The 22,531-nt window shown below is 43.5% G+C and overlaps 1 protein-coding gene across 1 annotated transcript in view; it reads right to left on the minus strand.

Annotated features, from left to right (window-relative positions):
• Nucleotides 1-450: 450 nt before the first annotated feature.
• Nucleotides 451-22,531, minus strand: part of LOC121917363 (origin recognition complex subunit 3-like) — a 61,386-nt gene continuing 39,305 nt past the window's right edge. The window contains exons 12-20 of the mRNA XM_042443268.1: nt 21,502-21,618; nt 20,865-20,944; nt 18,089-18,222; nt 15,914-15,993; nt 7,515-7,612; nt 5,183-5,324; nt 3,020-3,136; nt 1,689-1,762; nt 451-671 (exon numbers count right to left, since the gene is read on the minus strand). Coding sequence (XP_042299202.1) covers nt 566-671; nt 1,689-1,762; nt 3,020-3,136; nt 5,183-5,324; nt 7,515-7,612; nt 15,914-15,993; nt 18,089-18,222; nt 20,865-20,944; nt 21,502-21,618 — 948 coding nt within the window. The 3' untranslated portion in view covers nt 451-565. The remainder of the gene's footprint in view (nt 672-1,688; nt 1,763-3,019; nt 3,137-5,182; nt 5,325-7,514; nt 7,613-15,913; nt 15,994-18,088; nt 18,223-20,864; nt 20,945-21,501; nt 21,619-22,531) is intronic.

The raw sequence follows: 22,531 nt of genomic DNA on the forward strand, positions 1-22,531 counted from the left end.
GGGGGTATATGCATGTAAGCCAAACTTAAAAGTGTTCATATCACTATGTGTTCTAGTAAAGTAAAGGTAAATACTTAAAGCTTTGTTGAAGAAAAATAGGCATAGACTTAGTTGTCCAGGTAAATCACTGAATATTTAGCACATCAAAGATTAAACATTTCAAGTTTGACATCCAATACCAATGAACACTGGAAATCACCTTGACTTTTAAAGGGACTAGTGCTGATTTTATATGTCAATTTGAATGAATCCTAAATTTAACACCACCCCCAAAACCTCACTTCATGGAAGCTTTTATAGCCCCTTGCTATAGGTAAAATGAGTGTCACACCTTCCAGTGTTTATACTAGGACCTTTCAGTAAGCTGGAAATGATTTGGCAAATTTTGCCTGAAAAATCCAAGAGTATGTCGATTACACTACATGATGAGAAAGAAACAGAATCCAAAAAGGCATTTATTTCTATGTATTTTATTACTGAAGCAAAATAGAATTTCTCCGATATTGGAAGTTCACGCACTCTTCTTGTAAAGATTACTGTCCTTTTTGTCTCAGGAGAATGCATATCAACAGCTGCCCCATGTCAGCCTTGCCACGTGATCAGTTTTCTGCTTGGTAGACTTTATGAATCCCAAGAGTTCCAATTCAGAGACTGCTCTAATGAAACGAGCACTGGGGAGTGCCAGTTAAGGAAAACCACAACTCCTTCCATCAGGGGACTACACACAAACTGTCAAGAAATGAATTCTGGGTAATTCACAGAAGCACAACTTCACCCATTTACACACTTGGCTTAACTGGATAAATCCATTCACTGCACATACTCTGGCCTGAATCTTACTGGTGGTTTAAGTGTTGATTCACCATTCAAGAACTGCTTCAGTTAGTCTACCATATATACTCAACTATAGTTGACCTCATGTATAAGTCAAGGGCAGGTTTGGGAGCCAAAATTATGGTTTTTGCTATGACCCATGAATAAATCAGGGGTAAAGGATGAAGCAAACGAAAACAATGCCAAAGAACCTACAAAATTCCAGCAGGCCTAACTGTTTGCACTCACTCTAAATGCTGGGAGGATAAGAAAGTAGAGAGGACCACTGCTTCCATGACAGATTATGCTCTTGCCTTTCATCACGGAATTGTTCCTTTTTTAAATTAAGAATTAAATTACAGTACTTACCTTGACCCATGGTTAAGTTGACTCAGATTTTTGAGACAGTTTTTTTACTAAACTTTCTAGACTTATACATGAGTATATACAGTAATATGGATTACCAGTAGGATTCAGGTCAATTTGCAACATCATCTTGTTTTTGATTACTTTTGTAATTCATCTCCAGGACTGAGAAAAATAATGGTACAACCTTTGAGGTTGTTTTTTTTCCCAAACAGCAGAGCTAGAAATCAGCAATGCTTCCAACTATCAGGAATCCTGCACTGTCTCAGACTAATGATCAGAGGTGTTACAGCTGGGAGAGAGGGAAAGACCCGGTGCCTTCCTTGGTCTGCAAATATATAGGGATTACTTCTAAATTTAAAAGGTTTAACAAGTTTTGGGTTTTTCTGTATAAAATAAGCCCAGTTTTATAGAGTTGGGAGCAAATTAGGAAATTGATCTCTTTTAATAATAAGGGAACCATGGTTTGCATGATGAATAAGTGAGAAGAAAATCAGGAAAAAGGATACTGGGTAACATCATCTATCTGGTCCTCACCTGTAGAATTTGAGTTTTCAGCTGCTTTTACAACAGTTGAAAAAGCCTAAGGGAAAATGCCATATTCAATGCCACATTTTGTAAACATCTGGTAAAACAAATATTAAATTTTCAATCAAGAATATACGGTATACACACTACAGAAGATTGCAATGTGCTCACTAGATAACACATCAAAATGTTAATTTGGGGAGGGGGGCAATCTAGGCACGATGAGATATAAGTGGGCTTTCAATATTTGCTAGGGCAGTATTTTAACTTGTTGGTTAGTAATGAAAGAGCTAGTACTTTCCTACAAACGCCCAACAGGGATGGAGAGAAACTACACCTTCCTTTCTCTACACAGAAAATTTGGGAAATGTAATTTATCCCTTGCAAAAACATCAGTGGTGGATGAAAAAGAAAACAAATACATCATTTCTCCCTTCTTACAAGCTCTCTTTTGGGACATTACAAGGGGTAGTAGCATGACACTGCAAAACCTTATTAGAGAAAGATTTTGGTCCCATCAGTTGCCAAATGCCTTCTCTGGCACATTCTTCAAGTGCCAGGCATGCTCTTCTACTGCTGTTAACATACATGTTGAGCCAGCAACGGCACGAGGAGGAGCAGTTCCCTATTTTCCCAATGTTTTTCAAGGAGCGGCAATGAGATAGGAGTGATGTTTTCTGCAAACTCCCAAGACCAAAACTTCTTTGTCTTGTAATCTGGGCTTCTGAAGGAGGCCACAACCAAGCCTCACTGTTCCCAAGGAAGAAAAGAGATAAACTTTCTTCCTTTCTCAAGGAGGAGCAGTGAGGTATGGTTGCTCTTTGCATTCAAAGTCTCCTTTTTGATAAATAGAAGGTTATTTCTTTTGCCGAGAACTTCACTGTTTCCTAAAAAAAAAAAAAAACTAGCAAAGAAAAAATTGCTAGCCCTTCTTCCCTTCATAGAAAATAAAGGTGTATGGTTTCTCTCCCTTGCTGTCACTTTGAAGGAAGAGGCAATGAGTCAGAGAATATATTGAAAGGACTCAGTTTAACACAAACAAGGCTTTTGATTGAAGCACCTCAGAGTTCTTGGTATTGGAACTTTTACTTATTGACCTGTGTCCCAGCACTAGGGGAAGGTTGCAATAGCACTAGGGGAAGGTTGTAATGATTGCAATTTGTGGAGCCTAAAAAAAACAAGGAAGACACTGCATGGTATACACCAAGAACTGAGGATTTGGAAAGAGCAAGAGATTTAAACAGACGATGAGAAGCCAGTGGAGATTCAGCACAGTACAGAACCAGTCATCAAGCGATTCATGTTCACATACCTCTAACCAGTCAACAAGGTTAATTAATCTTCCACACTCCAAATGAAGCTTGTAAGCTATACAAATATCAGGAGCTGTGTTGGAAATGGAGCCTGCATCACTTTTTAAAGATTCATTCTAATAAACAAAATTCATAATGGAAAAACAGTTATTTATGTACATTTCATTTATATGCTAATCATTCCATCTTCTCACTCTGCTTATCCACTCACAAATGAAGACACTTGACAGCCTTCTGACAATCATCATAATCCAGGCCATTATTTCAGAAAGCTGTAATAGTGAAGCGTTAAAAATACAAAACTACAAACATAGTCCTTTACCGCAGACCATCAATTGCTAGCAAAAGTATATAAGTGACTTGATACATGTTCGATTTCACTTAAGTTTATTGACAAAAAAAGGGGGGTGGGGGAGCCTTCAAATTTTGTCAGCCACAACCAATACTTTCTTGTAAGACTGAAATGTGTATCAGAGCAACACCTACACATTTAAGCAGTGCAAACCATATCAGTTGTGCTGTGCCATCTCTACGTCACACAGGCATAATCTTCCTTGCTCAAACTTCATTAGTAAAATATTTTTTCATTAGTAAACTATAATACTGGGTGTGCCAGATGTGAAGGAGAAGCAGGTCGATACAGGAGTCTAAGTCAATTCTTTCTACACATCATTGCCTTGTCAGTGACAAAACAGGAGTTCCCCAGGGCCAAACATCTTTCCTTTGATATGTGCAAATATATACCCACCCACCCACCCACTCTTAGGCCACAGTCAATAACAGCAACAGAATGTAGACCTGCCTCTGATTCTTTCCAACTATGATTCTAAATACATAGTGGCTTTTAGTGGTTTTCTGCTGGAATTCAGTGGTGTAATATGCAGCCAAATTTCAGTAGTTTTTGGAATTGCCCTAAAGGGCTCATATTGACTTGTTGAACTCCATGTATTGTTCACCTTTATCCTGGAGGGATGTACATGTGCTCCTTGGTGAGAACAGAACATGCTGCTCAAATCATGCTGCTTCAGCCACACATGAAAAGAATGGGAAAGAGCTGAAAAGGCAAGCTCCTGTATAGTATCCCTCAAGACTTGATATGTTTTCAGGACTTCTGTATCTGAACTGCCTTTGCTAATAGATGGACTACATCTCTAGGAAAATTATGCATAAAACAAAGAAACAGCATATTAGTAAGAATCCAGGTGGTAGGATTCTTACTAATATGCTGTTTCTTTGTTTCCTGCATAATTTTCTTGTTACAGATAAATATTTATCATGAGACCTTTTATCCTGTTTTGCAATTCATAAAAAGAACAGACAGTGCTGAGGGTGAGGGAAAAAAATATTTCCTTCAAAAAAACAAGTATCAGTAAAGGACTGTAACAGCAGAGAGACTGCTATACAGATATTCAAAATACTTGCCTGAGAACATGTAAGATCTTTATCAGATATGCCAGACCTATTGCTTGGCATTTTATCCAATAAATTAGAAACTACATTAACCTTGTTCTATTCCAAGTTCTTGGTCTGTCTGTAATCAGACAAATGTGTAGAGCAGATTTTTTATGGGCACAGGCACATTTTAAATCTGAGGAGGGAAGTATGTCTGCTGGAAGATCAGATCCAAAACACACTGCAAAAAGTAATCCAGTTTGAGGCCACTTTAACTGCCCTGGCTCAGTGCTAGGGAATTCTAGGAATTATAGTTTTGTCAGACATTTAGCCTTCCCTGTCAGAGAGCGCTCTGGAACTACTACAAACTACAATTCCCAGGATTCCCTAGCACTGAGTCAGGACAGTTTAAGCAATCTCCAATTGGATTATTTCTGCAATGTGTCTTGGACCTCAGTCTACAGAGTTTATATTTTTTTTTTAAAAAATGAAATATTTTGTCAAATAAAAGCCATGGGAATGATAACAAGACGGAATCACTCTATCATAACCACATGGTGACAGATGCACATGAGGGAAATGAGCCAAACCTATGGATGGCCACATCAAACACATTCCACAACCCTTCACTGAAAAACTGCATTTCAAGTGATAAGATGCCATGGGACACATCACATAGAACCCAATGAAGGAAGCCAGTGCAGGCCAATTTCAAACATGGGAAGCACCATGTATACCATGGGAATACTGACCACTTCACTGTTTCCTACCTTCAAATAGAAATATGGATTGTTGAGAGCCGTGTGAAGAGCAACACGGGGAGCAGCATTCAAATGTTCACGGAGGGTACTGGCTGCACTGAAGTACATCACCTCATGCAATGTTTGCATTTCTACAGGTGCAAGGTGGTTTCTGAAAAAAAGCACCATGGAGAAAAAGGATGAGATCCCAGGTTGCAAATGATAGTATGAAAAGGATGGACATTTTGGTTGGTGCTCTGGTACTATGTGGCAATTGTGATGTAGGGCCCTAAATGTTTTTTAAAAAAGATATGAGGGGAAGCCCCCTGCCTAAGTAAATTTAGCAGTAGTCACCTCTTAAGGTGACTACCTTGAATATTCACCTACCCTGGAGAATCTTGCAGTATATTTAATTTCTTCCATCTTAGCTTATTTTTCTTTTATCTTGGTTTAGCAGTGCTTCCTTCTGTGAAAGCTGCACAGGACGACATGTTTTCAGACAAACATTGAATCTCCCTTACCTCAAATTCTTGGGATAAGAAGTGTTTTGGATTCTGGATTTTTTTTTTCAGATTTTGGAATATTTACATATATAGTAAGATGTCACTATAAGCTGCTCATGTGGGCAATTTTGGATTTTAGACTATTTCAGATTTCTGGATAAGGGCTACTCAAATGTACTGTTCTTAAAGCCATATTTCTATCCTCATGAAGCCTTTATGAGCCAAGATAAAACTGGAAAAAATCAAATGCAGCTCTAGTTTCTTGATACTACTGCAGTTTGCAAGTGCTACATTTTGTTTTCCACCAGCTGTGACCATTTTATTTATGTATGTATTTATTAAAAGATTAGCAGTGTGTCCTTTATGGAATGTTGTAACAAGGCAGTGTACGAAACATTCCATGTAAAGCACAATTGCTATATTAACCTACAAAATGAAAACCATATTTACATCCATTTCAAATAAGCAGTATCAAATCAACCACAAACTGAAATAGAAACATCTTAGGAGATTTCTTTAAAATCAACAATGGTGGGTCATAAATATTTCCTGGGGGGTTGGATCTCCACAAGTGCAGATAAAGACCTGTTTCTAATGCCGGCAATCATAACCTTTCTTACAAGTCAAGGCTAAGGCCTTTGAGGCTGATAACAAAACTGAGGCAGGCTTTTATAGAGATGGACAGCCCTTCAGATAGCCTACTCCCAGTTTAGGGCCTCAAACGCCACTTTAAATTTGCCTGACAATTCGGTAGGAACTGAAGTTGCCAAACTGGTTTTTACAGGCAGGTCCATATACTGCACAAGTACAGTAATCCAGCCTAGATGTAACCACAGTGTGTGCCGCCAAGGCAAAGTTGGGTTCTTTAGATAGGGCTACAGCTGACAGATTGGTAAAAAGACAAACATAAAAAACAACACCTTTGGTCACTGATGCTGGGACCTTATGTCCTAATGTGGAATGCATGAGGGGGTACTGTAGTCCTCAGTCTAATTTCCAAAGTCCTCTGCAAACAATTAGTTCAAACATCTAGCAAACAGCGATCTGAAAGTTTATCTGAAAGCTACCCTGGTGAGAATGAAGAGGGAGACAGGAAAAAGAACAGCAGAAAGACTCGGGCCTTTTCCACTCTTGGATTCAGTTGCAGACACCACCACAATGTGGCTGTGCCATTTTCTGGGAGGGAATGTTTTCCTTAAAAGAAAATTTTATAAAGATGCACTCCTCCTCTATATGGCAAATACGTATACTAAAAACTGGCATGAAACAGACTGATATCTTGTTCGAGTATTTCCCAACAGGCACACACTTTTTATCCAGATTTGTAATTTTCAGTACAGCTGAGTAATAGGTATGTTTGATTTAGAAGTAACTATCTGTTGGATTCAAAGTAACTTACGTGTGATAATAAGGCCCTTCCTGCTTTTGAATGACTTGTGTTTATACTTCTAGAATTTGTTAACTTGCATCTTCCTATAATGCTCTGAACTGGGGAATTGTGGCTTAAGTGATTCCTATAAACCAGCTATTAAATCATAACCAATATGACTCTGAATTACATTTTCTCAGTTCAGATATCATGGGAATAATTTAATTTAACAAAGTCCAGAATAACTTAATTAAGAAGTATTAGAGAACTGATAAAGGCTGGAGAGCAGGCAGCACATGCATACATCAACTCATTCTTGGTCCCACAAGAATGGTTCATCACATATGATCTGAGCATTTCTTGGCTGTTCAATTGACACATATTCACTATGCAAATTATACAGCAGTACATCCTTGAGCACTGTTTTGTAGTGGAATGGAAGTACTTAAATAGAGACATTAAATAAATATTTTTAAATTGCAATGCTTACTTCACAAGGCCATCTACAAAGCCAACAATTTCAAAACGGAGCATTTCAAATTTTGTCAGTTTCTTAAGCCTTCTTGACTCCTTCATCTCCAACAAAGTCTAAAGCAAAAGTAATGCAAAACAAAAAAGTTAATATGCTGGGTAAATCATCTGTCAATGCTAATGGGGTTACCGGATTTTTCAAGTGAAAACAACAAATGTTCTCTACAATGGAAGATAAAAAGAGGATTAGTTGCAATGATCAAATAATACTGTGTTCCTTAGCTCTTTGCAGCTATTAACAATAATGGCATGATGCACAAGATCTAGCCTGCCAAAAAACAGTTCCTGATTACTGCATAATCAGAATGGCAGATACATTTCTTACTTAGTTCTATTACAGCAAGAGTAGGTGCAACACCTTAGTCCAAGTGAACAACTAAAAATCATGCAAAAGTGCATGTACATGTGGTGCCTGTGCTGAGTGTCCTTCCGACTGTTTCCACACAATGGAAGAAAGAATAGATACTATTGGTTTAAAATGGCAGCAGAAGCATGAAAAGTGGCAGTCGGCCATAGGCTGGCTTCTTCAATTGGCTAGTGTGATGGAGTCAAAGAGTGCTGGTATTTGGGTGATTAAGATTCTAGTCCCCACTAGACCAAGAAACTCATTGACTAATTTTGGCTAACCTGCCTTCCCGCTCTTTCCCCAGTTCCGAAATTTTACACTGCATAAGCGACTTGAGTGAGCCAATGTGGAGCAGGACACTGAGGGGAGGATGGGCAGGATTTGTATGTATTCGCAAATGACCACTGGAAGAAATACCATTACAGATGAGTAACCTGTCTTTCATGGTCTCTGCGAATCATACAAATGGGTTAGACTGACAAGCTTAGGTCAGTGGTGGAGGGAGTGCCATGACACCAAAGTTAGGTTGAAGTAAAACTGTGTTTATTGAAACAACACAATAAAGACCTTTGAAACAAAAGCTGTGTTTGTTGCATTTAGTACCTCAATAAATAGTACTTTAAAGTCATAAAAAACAATTGGATTACATTTTCAAAAACATATTCAAATCATAAGGCACATGTGTAAACCATGTCAGTTTTGTGTAAACAATGCCAGTTCTGGCAATTAAAACATACATTGTCAACAGTTTGTAAACAAGCACAAAGGCACTGGTCAAGGTGTCATTGTCAATGCATGCAAATCCAGTTTCAAGGTATAAATAACTTGGAACACAATGAAGTCAACAAGAGAATGTAGTGCAATAAATCAATGTAAATCTGAAACCAACACTGCCCTCCCAAACGCTGCATCCCGTTTGGCCCTGGTGTCCAGCCTATAATGTTTCATGAAAGTAAAAGAGTGGAACCAAACAGCAGCTTTACAGACATCCTCCAAGGGGACCACAGTAAAAAAAGCAGAGGATGTCGCTACCGCCTTAGTTGCATGGGACCGAACTCTGGCAGGGAGAGGTCTACCCGACAGTTCATAGTAGAGGTGGATGGTACCAGCCACCCATTTGGAAAGCCTCTGTGCAGTCACAGGTAGTCCCTTTTTCAGTTCTGAGTAGCACTGGAACAGTCTCTCGGAATGGCTCGAACCTGTAGTTCTATCCAAATAAAAGGCCAAAGCCCTCCGAATGTCCAAGGTGTGCTTGGTATCGGTGTTTGGGTTCGAGGCCAGGGTCAGTAAAACAATGTCCTGACACATGTGAAAGGATGACACCACCTCAGGCAAAAAGGTAATGTCCATACGGAGGATAACCTTATCCTTATGGAACTTAAGGAAAAGGCTGATCCCTCCGCAAGGCACAGTTCGCCCGCATGGCGAGCAGAGGTGATGGCCACAAGGAAGGCTGTCTTCCAAGTCAGCAGCCTCAAGTCAGCTGTGGCCATGGGCTTGAAGGGCTTGGATAGCAATCAAGACAGCAGAGCGCCCAGACTCCAAGTAGGTGTCAGTACTGAGACCAGAGGACGGTTGTTGCAACCCTTCAGGAAACTCTTCGCAAGAGGGTCCCTGAAAAATGAAGGCCTGCCATCAAATTGATAGTGGGAACAGATGTCAGAAAGATAACAGAAAGCTGAAGGTGAGGCACAGCCCCGAATCCAGAAGTATCATCAAGAACTCCAGTACCACCGATGTCGACACCCGAGATGGAGAGGTCTCTCGCAGAGAGAAAATCAGCAAATTTCTTCCATTTGGCGTAGGATTTCTTGGTAGCTGGCTTCTGGGCAGCCAGGGTCACCATCTGTACCAAGAGGGGAAGCGAGTCTTGGGACAGAGCTTCCAGGCCACCATCGGCAGATTTTCGATGTCCAGATGTCGAACCCGGCCACCCTGGAGAGTGAGAAGATCTGGACAGAACTTGAGTCAGAGAAACTCCTTCCAGGACAGGTAGAGCATAGACTGGAACCATGGTTCTCTCAGCCACCAAGGGATGATCAGGATGGCATCCAGGTGGCCTGTTGTCATGTTGCACACTAAGTACTCTGGTGATCAGTGGGAATGGAGGAAAGGCATAAAGCATCTCTCCTAACCAAATGAAGAGGAACACATCTCTGAGGAAGTTGTCGTTGCGCAACTGGGAGCAGAACTGGGGACAGTGGCTGTTGAGAACGGCCATGAAGAGGTTGATCTGTGGGGTTCTCCACTGACTGAAGAGGTTGGTCACCATCTCGGGATGGAGCATCCACTCATGGCCAAGTGGTGGAAGACCTTCTGAGCTGGTTGGCCAAGTCGTTCTCTTCTCCTGGCAAGTGGATTGCTTGGAGCAGAATCCTCCTTGGATTGCACCATTCCCAGATGCGGAGCATGATGTCGAGCAAGGTTTGTGAGCTGGTGCCCCCTTGTTTGTTGAGGTAGTACATAACCGTGGTGTTGTCCATCAGAAGGAGTACTACCTTGTTGGACAAATTTGTCTCGAAAGTTCTCAGAGCCTTTTCCACAGCAAGTATCTCGAGGGCATTGATGTGGAGAGATTGTTCGTCCAGGGACCACTTGTCTTTGATGAAGAGGCCTGAAGTGTGGGCTCCCCAACCTTCCATGGATGTGTCTGTGGTTAAAGTGACCTGAGGCTGAGGAGGCGAAAAAGGCATGCTGACGCAAAAATTCTGGGAGTCGAGCCACCAGTGGAGCGAGCGGGAAACGCCCTGGAACCGTGATCCACTTGGACGGGGGATCCGTCATTGCATCAAAGACCAACAAAAACCACGATTGGAGGGGTTGAAACCGAAGCTTCGCCCACAGGATCTCAACCGTCATGGAAGCCATGTGTCCCAGGGCTACTTGAACATCTCTGGTCCTCACCCGTCTGTGAGTGAGGCAAGTCTGGAGGCAGATAGGTGAAGCAGTCTTCAGAATCGAGGACAGTGCCGATGAACCTGATCCACCTGACTGGGGAAAGATGTGACTTTTCTAAGTTCACGACGAGCCTGAGGGACGAGAGGAGCGACAGCATGAAATTGGCATCTTTTCGTAATTCGTCCTTGGAGGGGGCATCGAGGAGCCAGTTGTCTAGGTATGGAAAGACTCTAGACCCTCATTGATGAAGATAAGCTACCACCGGAGCCATGCACTTGGTGAAAACCCTTGGAGCCATGGAGAGGCTGAAGGGAAGGTCATTGTATTGATACATGTTGGTACCAACGGCGAAGGACAGGAACCTCCAATGACTCTATCGAATCGCCACGTGGAAGTATGCGTCCTTCAAGTCGATCGTCACGAACCACAGGCCTTGGTACAATAAGGGCAGAATAGAGACGAAAGTTACAATGCGAAATTGACGGTAGACCAAATAGGCATTTAGAAGTCACAGGTCTAAGAAGGGTCTAAGACCGCCGTCGGTCTTGGGAACTGTAAAGTATCTAGAGAAGAAACATCTGTGGGCTTGTGAAGGGTCCACAGGTGAAATTGCGCCCTTTGCTAAAAGAGTGCATACTTCGTCGAGAAGGGTGTCTGAGGGGAGAGTGGAAACAACAGCTCCAGTTGGAGGCAGCTCTTCAAATTCAGGGCATAACCCCTACAGACAATGTCAAGGACCCAAGAGTCAGAAGTCACAGTGGCCCAGGTGTTAGAGAAGGGCCTTAAAATGTTGAGGAAAAAGGACCTGGAGGAGTTGGCAGAGAACACAACGACCCTCCAGGTTCTCTTCTTGTCCTGGTCGGTATCTTGTTTACGATAGTTCTTTCAGCGGCCAGAAGAAGAAGAGGATTGGGACGGGTAGCTCTGCCTCTGGTGCTCCTGTTGGTGGCACTGTCGGTCTTGTTGAAAGGGCCATTGGCCCTAGCCATACCACTGTCGCTGACCTCTAAACTGCTTTCAAAAGGTGGGCTGAGACGGCGTGGACATACCGTGCTTCTTTGCAGCTGCCTTCAGGCGGTACCCGAAACTGAGGCACTCATCTGTCTCATGATTGAACAGGCCGGCGTCATCGAATGGCATGTTTTCAATGGTGGCCTTCACTTTCAGGTTCAGGTCTGAAGAACGAAGCCACAAGTGTCTCTTCAAAGCAATGGCAGCCGCCATAGATTTAGCTGTACAATCAGTGGAGTGTTGGGCTGAGGTTATTAACCAGCCCCCAATAGAGTGTGCCTTGTTTCTGATCTCCGCAAGGAGAGCCTGCCTGTCATCCGGGATATCAGGAATACTAGGGGAGATCTTTTCCATCAGATGCTGCACGTACGCCCCCGTGCATGCACTGTAGTTGGCCACTTTAAGTCCTAACACAGAAGAGGCATAGGCCTTTTTGCAAGGCCATCAACCTTCTTAGCCTCTTGGTCAGTAGGTGACATGGATATCTTCGGTGTAAAGGACTGCTGGGACACTTCGACAATTGCGGAGTTCTGTTTAGTGTGAGCGAACAGCCAAGAAGATTGAGATGGAGTGATCCTATACAAAGATTCAATCTTCTTGGTTGTAGGTGTCACAGATGAAGGTGCGTCCCAGGAGCGTTTGGCTATTTTCTCTAATGATGGTAACAGAGGTATCGAAGCTGGCATCGGAACCTTGCTGTGGACTCGTCTCTCGATTGGGTCGGCGGCTTCATCATCCATGTGGGTGACCTGCAGCCCAAGAGTGTTGCCCATCTTTATGACATGTTCCGCGAAGGAACAGATGTGATCGGTGGGAGATGAGGCACCCAGTTGGAAAAGCTCCTGAGGGACGTGGTGGGCACCCTCATCCGAGGAGCCCCATTCAGTGTGAGAAGCACAAGACTCCTCATATTTGGACATTTCATGGTACGATTCCAAGACGTCAGCAACTACTACTTAAGAAGTTGAGGGTAGAGTCTGGGTAGAGGCAACTGCAGTGGGATGCGATATCGGTACTGAAGACACAGAGGGTACCGAGGCTGGTGGTGCCACAGAGGATTTCTGGCCAAAGCGACGACGGATGGTCTCGTGACCTACAGACATATAGTACCTGTCCGTCTCACTATCATAAAAGTACTGTAGTTGGATTCTTCCTGTTGAAGAAAACGGGGAGGCTGGTGAACCTCTGCCTGGTGATGCTGAACCTGAGGAACAGGGGTGGGAGACCGCCGACTCCGAGACAAGTCTCTGTGGGGCAACAGGACAGGTAAGACAGAAATATCACCATCGTCATCAGAGACCTGCTGAGCCAGAGTAGCAGGGGGACAGGAGACTGAAGCTGAGGCCGGCGTCTGACAAGCATGAAGAGAGCCGTGTTGTTTGGGTTCGGCCGGTACCAATGAGACCCGCCTGGGTACCAAAGAAGTGGCTTGGTCTCCTTCAGGAGTCTTGGTTCGCGACTTCTTGGAATGGGAAGAGTCTTGAGGAGAGCCTTCTCCTGCATCCAGAGACCTCTTTTTGGAGGAGGATTTAGAGCTCAATTTCCTTGAGAACTCGAATTCTTGTCATGGGTCGAATCCTTCTTGGAGCTCGAGTCCTTATGCTTAGTCTTATCCTTTTTGGAGGACTTAGACTTGAACTTCGAGCAGGCTCCGTAGGACCCAACATCCCTTTCAGGGACAGAGACAGTGGTGGCACTAGGCTCAGTGGAGGAGCTCTGGGCCAGAGAAGCAGAAGCCGTCAGCACTGACTCCGAAGCTGTGAATGCAGAAGCGGAGCTGGTGGCTGTCGGAGGGAGGAGAACCTGCTGGTACAAGGCAGCCTTGAGGCGAGAGTCACGTTTTTTTCTGGCCTGGGGAGTCAAGGATTTAAAGAAGGCACAAGTCTTGGTTTTGTGACCATCACCCAGACACAGGAGGCATGAAGAGTGGGGATCCTGTCCGGGGATCTTACCACCAACATGTCACACTTCTTAAACCAGGGGTAGGCAACCTTTTGAGCGGGGGCGGGTTGCTGTCCCTCAGGCGATTGGGGGGCCGAGAGCCGCGGGGGCTGGGTGGAGCTTCCACCCTCCGGGGCGGGCCGCATGCCGGGGGTGGAAGCTTCCACCCTCCGGGGCGGGGCCACGTGCCGGGGGAGCTTCCACCAATCCAGGGGGGCTGCATGAGGGGGGCGGAGACTTCCACCCTCCAGGGGCAGGCCTCCCCATCTTTGCTGTCCCGACGGGCCCCAGGCCCCGTCGAGACCGGCGCTGGTGGGGGCCACCAGCGCTGGAGGGCCCCCTGGAGGGCCCCAGCGACGGCACCGGGCCTCCCAGAGGCCCCCTGCCGCCGTCGGAGCCCTCATGGAGGGCCCCAGAGACGGCAAAGGGCCCCCCAGAGGCCCCCTGCCGCCCTCATGGAGGGCCCCAGAGACGGCAAAGGGCCCCCCAGCCGCCCTCGGAGCCCTCTTGGAGGGCCCCAGAGACGGCAGCGGGCCCCCCAGAAGCCCCCTGCCGCCCTCGGAGCCCTCCTGGAGGGCTCCAGAGATGACAGCGGGTCTCCTAGAGGCCCGCTGCCGCCGCCCATCGTGGGTTTTTGCCGCGCTGGGCGCCGCCATTTTTTCGCCCAAAATGGTGGGGAATGTCGCGCAAGACTTCGCCGCCATTTTGCCGCCCAAAATGGCAGCGCCCAGAGCAGCGAAAAGCTGTGACGGGCGGCAGCGGTGGCGGCGGCAACAGCAGCTAGGGGCCGGGCGGCAGGCCTCTGCGGGCCGCATCTGGCCTGCGGGCCGGAGGTTGCTGACCCCTGTCTTAAACAGAGCCAGAGACATCATAAGCTGAATCAAAATCCAAATCGAAGTGGAAGAACGTACAGATTGGTCAACGGGGGGATCGGAATAAGAATAGTCAAGCAAGTCGAGGTCAAAATTTTTCAGAGAACAAGCAGATTCCAGTAGAGAAGTTCCTAAAGCAGCCAACGCAGCGGAAAGAAGGAACTGGGGAAAGAGCAGGAAGGCAGGAGACTTATATGGGATGGGCAGAGCTACCGCCAAAAAGTTGCAAAGTTAACTTTGCCCAGTGATTCCAGAAGTTTCTGAGCAGCAATGCGCAGGCACAGTACAACCCATTTGTATGATTCGTAGAGACCACGAAGAAGAAAAATATATCTAACAAATACATATTTACCCAAGAATTCAGAGCAATATACACACTTCCCATCATTACATCTTCACAACAAACTTGTGAAGCAGTTGAACAGCAAAGTAAAGATTGGTCCAAGATCATCCATGGCTGAGAAATGAATAAATTGCTATAGGTCACTTGTACAATTCTGGACAGGTCACTTAAACATAATCCTGGCCACCTTAAGAGAAACTACCTTAACAAGTAGAAACAGTATGGAATTTAATTGGATCTGCACTATTTTGTACTGGGGGAAATACGTGTATGAAGCAAACCCAAACTCTACTCTCAAAATTAATCAAATCAAACCATTATCTACTTCTATGTCAACTGGGTTTTTTGAAGAATCATAGTAATATAAGAGCATATTTGTATAACTTTGCCACATACCCAGGATCATGAAACCAAGAGGAGGTCCTCAAGAGTTGCCCTTCCCTGCTTTAAAGCCTTAGTGGCCACAGCCAAGCACCAACTAGGCTTATTGTGGGTCCAGTGCTAAGAGTTCCTCCAATTTTTCCACTGGAGACAACTCCTACTCAGTGGAAGAAGGTGGTGCCACTTTTGTCTGAATTTTCCAATGACAAAATGGTAAAGCTCACACTAGTACTGGCGTGGGATAGTAGGCTCAGAAGCAAAGCAAAACTGAGTACTTTCATAAATCCATAATATTCAGACAGGAAAAAGTATGGTAAAGAACAAATAAGGAATAGAAAATTGTCTGAGAGAGCATCCTTAGCCTTTCACACAATGAACTGTGTTGGCATTTCAAGGCTACTGCTCACATTGAGATTTCTGTTCTTTGCTGATTTTAATAGTAAAGTTGCTGATTGATATGTGCTATTATTATGTTCTTAGTATGTGCTGATTGTTTGTGCCATTAATATTGCCAGTTGGTGGACTAGTAATGTTTTCACAAGTAAACGGCTAACTCTTGTGCTAACCTTCTGAAGATGATAGAGGTCGGTCTTCTTCTGAAGTTCTTTTAATGAGGATATAGACTGCTCTTGATCTTCATTGACTTCTACTCTTGGAACAAAAACAGAGATCAGATTTGGTCACTAAAAATGGTGGGTATAGTCTGCTGCTTGCACAAAGGAAGGAAAAAATGTGTACAGTACAGAATTCTGCCTTACACTCACTAGAGTTCTGCTAATGCTGACGAAAGAGGATGAGGCAGTAATTTTTCCCAATTCCCACTTCAGTTCCTCTGAGCACTACCTCCCATGTTATTTCAAAGGGTTGTCAGAATGTGAGAGGTGGTACTGGGGCCATAAAGGAATAAGAAAGAAAAGCTTTCTCAACATTCTTTTTCCCATGGCAAGCCTCTGTTAGAACCCAGTACCCTTTGCAGAGGGGGCCATTCTGTTTGCAGATAAACAAATCTAGATCCAATCCACTGTGTCCCTGAGAAACTTTCAAGCCCTTTTCATCTTTCTCTCTCCTATAACAGTTTCCTGCAGTCAAGCAAGAGAAGATTAGGACTTAAAGAATAAAGATAAGATGCAGCAAGACTGTGAAATCCCTCTGCTTCTCTTAATCTCATATTAAGTCTTATTGGGCACATTCTCAGAAACAAAACAGCTCAGTTCCATTGCCTTCCACTGAGTCTTCACTTATTGTTTTTAACTAACACAAACACACATACACTCACTACTTCTTCTTCTTCATCCCTCACCCTCAACTGCCCATATGTAAAATCTTTAAGACAGAAAAGAGGCTTATTTCCTAAAGCCTCAAGCAGCAGAGATTTACTGAATTAAAATAAAAGTACCAATAAAAATAAAACAGAGTTTGACTACAACTTCCTGATCCATTTGGCTTTGATGTCTATCTATTCCTGTTGATGGTACAAATAACAGGCTGTCTTCAAATTCTTTACATATCCCCACATATTTGTAATACTATTCCCACATTTTTGACTCGCCGACTATGAGGTTTCAGTATTAAGCTCTTTAATATATTTAAACCCCATGTTTGCCAGCTCCCTAATTCATGTAATCTTCTCACAGAACCTCTATTCCTTACAGCTCAAATAATCCCTGCCTTTAGTTTGTGCATCAAAGGCAGAAAAGTGTCACTGAGGAATGTAGAAAACCTCTCCCTGAGGGAGTTTTTCTCCTAGCCAGACTCATTTCTGGTCTCTACACTGGCTGAGGGAAAATAAGCAAGGCTTTGCCAAGAGAGAACAGACAGGGAAGGGAAAAGCTATGTGCTGATTGTCTCCCAAAATTACTCACTAGTACAGCAGAGGCAAACATGAAGAGTCTCTTGTTTCTTTTATCTCATAAGGTACAGTTATGCTTTACCCACTTCTCTTAGATATGCTAAGCAGTGTCTCAGGCAGTCAGAAGAACGACATGTTTACTTGTAACTGTAGTTTTCTGAGCAGTCATCTGCGAACTCACACAAACAGGTTGTTTTGCACCTATCTGTGTGAGGCAGACCACAAAGAACAGGTTGCTTAAATAACTGTGGTTCTTCAAGCAGCTATCTGTAACCTCATACAAATAGACACAGAACATCCCATTTCTGTGAGGCAGAGACCGCAAAGAAGAATAAAACCCCTTCCTTCACTTTCTGGCCTAGTGTTTGCATTATTAGTCCTTCTAACAACATAATCCAGAATTCTGGTAACCCTACAGATTTGTATATAAGTGTGTCTTTCAAGTACCAGAGGACTCTGTAATCCAGCAGAGTTTGAGAGTAGAAAGTGGGGGGGGGGGGGGGGGGGGGGGGGAAAGAGACCTTTTTCTTCAGTTTCCTATGTCACCTCCTACATTATTCCAAAAGCCTCCCCCCCCCCTTTTCCATTCACTGAAGCCTTTACTGGATCAATTCTGTCAGTAGGCAAGATACAACTGGACACAACCTGAAATCTTTGGATTACCTACTTCCACCTCACTATTTTATGTCTAAGAAATGTTAAGCAACTCACAGTGAGAAAAATTCCTTCTTAAAGAAGCACTTCTAAGAAATCATTCTTCAAAACTGACTTCTTACACAAATACTCAATGCATGGCAACTATTTCCCAGGTTAATATATTTGGTGACATCACTAATTGAGGGGTGATGGCAAAATTTAAATCTGCAACACAAGTTGGCAGGTTAGTAAATACCTTCAGGATTTTTTAGCTGACTCAGGTACTCTTCTAATTTCTCTAAGGGGTGTCCAAGATGATTTGCAGGAGAGGATTTAAGAATCTCCACACATTTTTCAAGAATAGCCTCTAACTCATCCTTGGCTAACATCCTGAAAGAAAACAATCCACCATTTAATTTTTTTTACATACACAAAAAAAAGAAACTAATGAAATAAATTTAAGTGGACATCTGTACTTGATAAGAATAAGAATATGCCTGCTGGTTTAAAACCAGAATTAAAGCTTACATTTTAGCTCCGTGATCGCAAACCTATGCCACACGTGCTGGAAGTGGCACTCGAGGCCGTTTTGCCAGGCACAGGGCGAGGGAGAAGGCAGAAGAGGCATGCGCGTGCCCGTTTCACCTCCTCCCTGCCATTTTTGGGCCTCCCGCTATCTCTCTGATACAGCGAGAAGCCAGATAATGGCACTCGGGAGAAGAAGAGAGAGGCCCGTGCCTCTGGCTTCTCCTCCCAGCCCTTTCCCGGCCTCTCCCAGAGAGTTGGGGGCCGGGAAAAGAAGGAGTGACCGGCACGTGCCAGTTGCTCCTCCCCAAGACCTTTTCCAGCCCCCAACTGTCTCCAGAGAGATAGCTGGGGCAGGGAAAGGTCCATGAGGAGGAGCAATAGCCACGTGCCGGCTCCTGACGCCTCCCCACTGACCCTTCCTTGCCCAGGGCTCCCTCTGGGAAGGCAGCTCTGGATGAGGAACAGCAAGGGGGGGGGCAAGAATGGTGGCGTGCTGGCTCTTGGGCCCCTCTACAGGCCCTTCTTCATGGCTGGTCTTTCCTCATCCCAAAAAGGCTTCAGGGAGTCTGTTTGGAGTGAGGAAAGGCCCAGGAAGAGGAGGACTGGGCCAAGTGCCCACAGATCCGCCCCCATGGGCCTTTTCTGCCCCACAGCTGTCTCTCAGAGACAGCTGGGGGCAGGGAAAGGTGGGGAGTAGCCCTGTCCCCGGAGTGCAGAAGTCCCACCCCCACCACGCAGCCACATCCTGGGTGGGAAGAAGCCCCGCCCCAGCACACGAACCTCAAAAGGTTCGCCATCACTGTCTTAGCTCATGCTTCACATAGCCAGGAAGTTGGAAACTAAGGTTAATGCTTTGACAGACATGCCTCCTGGTCAAGAAAGATGTTGTATAATGTTATAAATTGTGTTTGCTTACAACTGTATGTACACCTATACTTTGCCTTGGTCATTCAAGCCCAAATCCAGATGGGGAAGGAGGAGCATGTGGGAAAACAAAAGGTACTCTACTTGGTTCTATACTGCCTTATGTGTCTTGCTGTAGAGTTCAACAGTGGGAGACACGGGCTGCTAATGACCTGAATGTGGTGCTGTGACTGATGACTTTGGCAGTAACGAAAAATACCCACACTTCCTTTCTGCCAAGCACTGTGTCTAGACTGCAGAAATAATCTAACACCACTTTAACTTCTCAATGCTATAGAATTCTGGGAACTACAGTTTGCTGTGGCACAAGAGCTCTGGGGCCAGGGAAGGCTAAAAATAATTGACAAAACCACAGTTCCCAGAATTCCATAGCATTGAGCCATGGCAGTTAAACTGGTGTCAAATGATTATTTTTGCAGTGCAGATGCAACCAAAGTGAGGATTCATTGTAAAAAGTCCTGTGCTACAGGAGGCTGCTTAGCTTCCTCCACTTGTCATTTCTTTTCAATCACAATACTAAACCATCCAACCAGTTTTAACTCTACTAAGCATCTCAAATTCTAAAGCAACCATATAGATCTGGCAGAACTGCCTACTAGTAGAAATGCCAACCTGGTGGTAATGAATAATTTTCTGTCACCATATTGTAATTCCAAATCCAAAACAAGAAACCTATTTAAGAAAATGACTCCCATGTAATTCCGCTCCACTACAGAACCATAGGAAAGTTACATGAAGAGGGCCCCCTCCCTCTGTTAAATCAATCCTGACAACCTCTGATGTAAGTGACGAACAAGAATAGGTCAATGCATAGGAGGATTCCATATTTATCAGCTGGACTGTCAGTAAAGTCTTTCTTCAACAATGAAGAAGGTGCAGTGTCTTCCACTGCATCTAATGGCAATGGGCTAGCTTAGAAGATGCAGGGCAGGCTGCATATCTTCAAGCTCTCTCTTTGCTGCTACAGCCCTGTATCTGCTGCTTGAAGGAACTATCGTCTTGATTAACAGGAGGCTTCCTAGGGAAGATCAAAGGTACACACTTCTAAAATGCCCAAATCTGAAATTGAAAACCTGGTATCTGGAGAGAAAAGCACCACCCGGCTACCATGATAGCCAGAGGTATAAAAAATAAAGTGTCAGAAAAGGGAGACTCGGGTTCAGTGTCCACAGTCAGAACCCAGTCACTTTTCTTCAGCCTAACTTATTTGAAAAGGTTATTCACAGCATGAAATAGGGTGGGGTAGCTGTGATTGCAGAGTGAAGCTCCTTGAAGAAAAAGATTGGGGGATAAAAACATATTAGGGCACAATGAACTCAATAGCTAAATGGTTTTCTCAAAGGACTATTTAGCATGAATTAAAAATTAGAGTTGGCTCTGTGTTCCATCTGGCAAGCCCACTATAAAGGACAGAAGTGTAAATTAAAAACATTCATTTTAACTACAAGAAACCATGTTGCCAGTTACAAAAAAAAGCCTTCTGTTTGGCAACATTTTAAAGAGTCTTAAGGTCTACTTGAATAGTAGATGGATGCATTTTACATAAATTAAATACAGAAAGAAAATGGAAGGAAGACTACCTCACCAGCTGAATGGCTGACTCATACTCTTCTGTTTCCCACACTTTCTTCTCCAAACATGCACAGTACAGTTCTCTGATCTGTAGAAGGAAAAGAATGTTTAAGAAACATATAAAAACATTTACAATAAAAAGTGCTAAGTTACTACAAGATTATTTCCCTCAAAAGCTGAATGTGTCCTTAGGACTTGCTATCAAACATGGGGGAGTCAACACGCATACCACACAGACCTTAAAAGTAACGTGGGTATTTCTGCTGAGGAGTCAGTTTCCAAATAAGCTAGTTGAAGAGTGCCGGTTAGGGGGAAAAAATGAAGACAGAACTATACAACAAACTTAGTTTCACTCTAGAAAATATAGTTTATATAATTTCCTACATCTGCGCACCCCACACCAGCAACTGAACAACAATTTTCAGTGAGAATGATCCAGAGCAGTTACAGTGCTTCAAATACTCCATTTCAAAGTCCTAACAGCCTTCAGATGATCATATATATGCACATGATATATACACTGAATGGTATTTGTCATTCAATTAAAAAAAAAAGACAGACAGAAATAAATAAATGGAATGAAATAAATAAACAGTGAAATAGAAGCAGGCCTGTAAATATTCAGTATCTCAAAAGTATACACACTTGTTTTCCTAATGGATATTTTGGAAGGGAAGATGTGAAAGCATGAAGACAACACAGAACTGGAAAATAATTTTCATGGAAAGTATGCAGGTCTTGCAGCAAAACATGCACTGTTTCCTAAAGTAATAAAAGAAAATAAAAGAAGATTCCTGGTTAGTATTCACAGTACTACTGTAAAATTATAGTTAAGTCATGGTTCTAAAAGGCAGGACCTGAGTTTTAAACATCTGAAAGACACAATGTCAAATGCCTCTGGATTTTGCAAAAATCCTAAACTATTTTCAAAGCTTTTACAAAGTATTTGTGCTCAATGATCCCTAAAACCATTAGGGCTAAAAGAATGACTCCATGAAAAATTTGAAATCACTTGTTTGACAGTATTTCTAGCACAACGGTTAGTAGGAAACATCTAAACTGTTTAAAAGATTGGCAACATCCCAACAATGTAGTGGACACAAGACACTGTCACAAGGAAAAAGTTTCATTAATCTACAACCAATTCATAGATATTGTGACAAAGCCTATAATGGGCCTCCGAGGGTTATCTTATTGCAAATAAGACAGCCAAAGCACTTCCTGAGACACTGAACTATTCACCCTGGCATGGGATTGCAAAGGATAAAGGGGGCCTGAGAATTAACTGGTTTCACATGCTTGTAGCTGGGAACTGTTTTGGGCTTTGGTCTCTCCTCCCACTCTGTCAAATAATGAGAGACAAGAGTGATCTCTCTTTAGCTGCTTCTGCCTTTGAGAGCTCCTTTTCTGTAGCTGTTTAGGCAAACATATGAAATTTCCTTCTTTACAACTCCAGGCTTGAAACAATATATCCTACTGGAAGCATACCAAATATCAAGAATGTGTTCTTCATGAATCAAGGGCCTCCACATTAAATAAAGCACCAAACTTTTCTTTATTATGAAACACCCACTCAAACCATTATTTACCAATAAGATCTTCTTTTATACCATAAAAAGAAAGGGGGGGGGGAGAGAGAGAACAAAATAATGTGGCCAGCACCTTGAAGACCAAC

The sequence above is a fragment of the Sceloporus undulatus genome, unplaced genomic scaffold (assembly GCF_019175285.1).
Source record: "Sceloporus undulatus isolate JIND9_A2432 ecotype Alabama unplaced genomic scaffold, SceUnd_v1.1 scaffold_16, whole genome shotgun sequence".
Lineage (NCBI taxonomy): Eukaryota > Metazoa > Chordata > Lepidosauria > Squamata > Phrynosomatidae > Sceloporus > Sceloporus undulatus.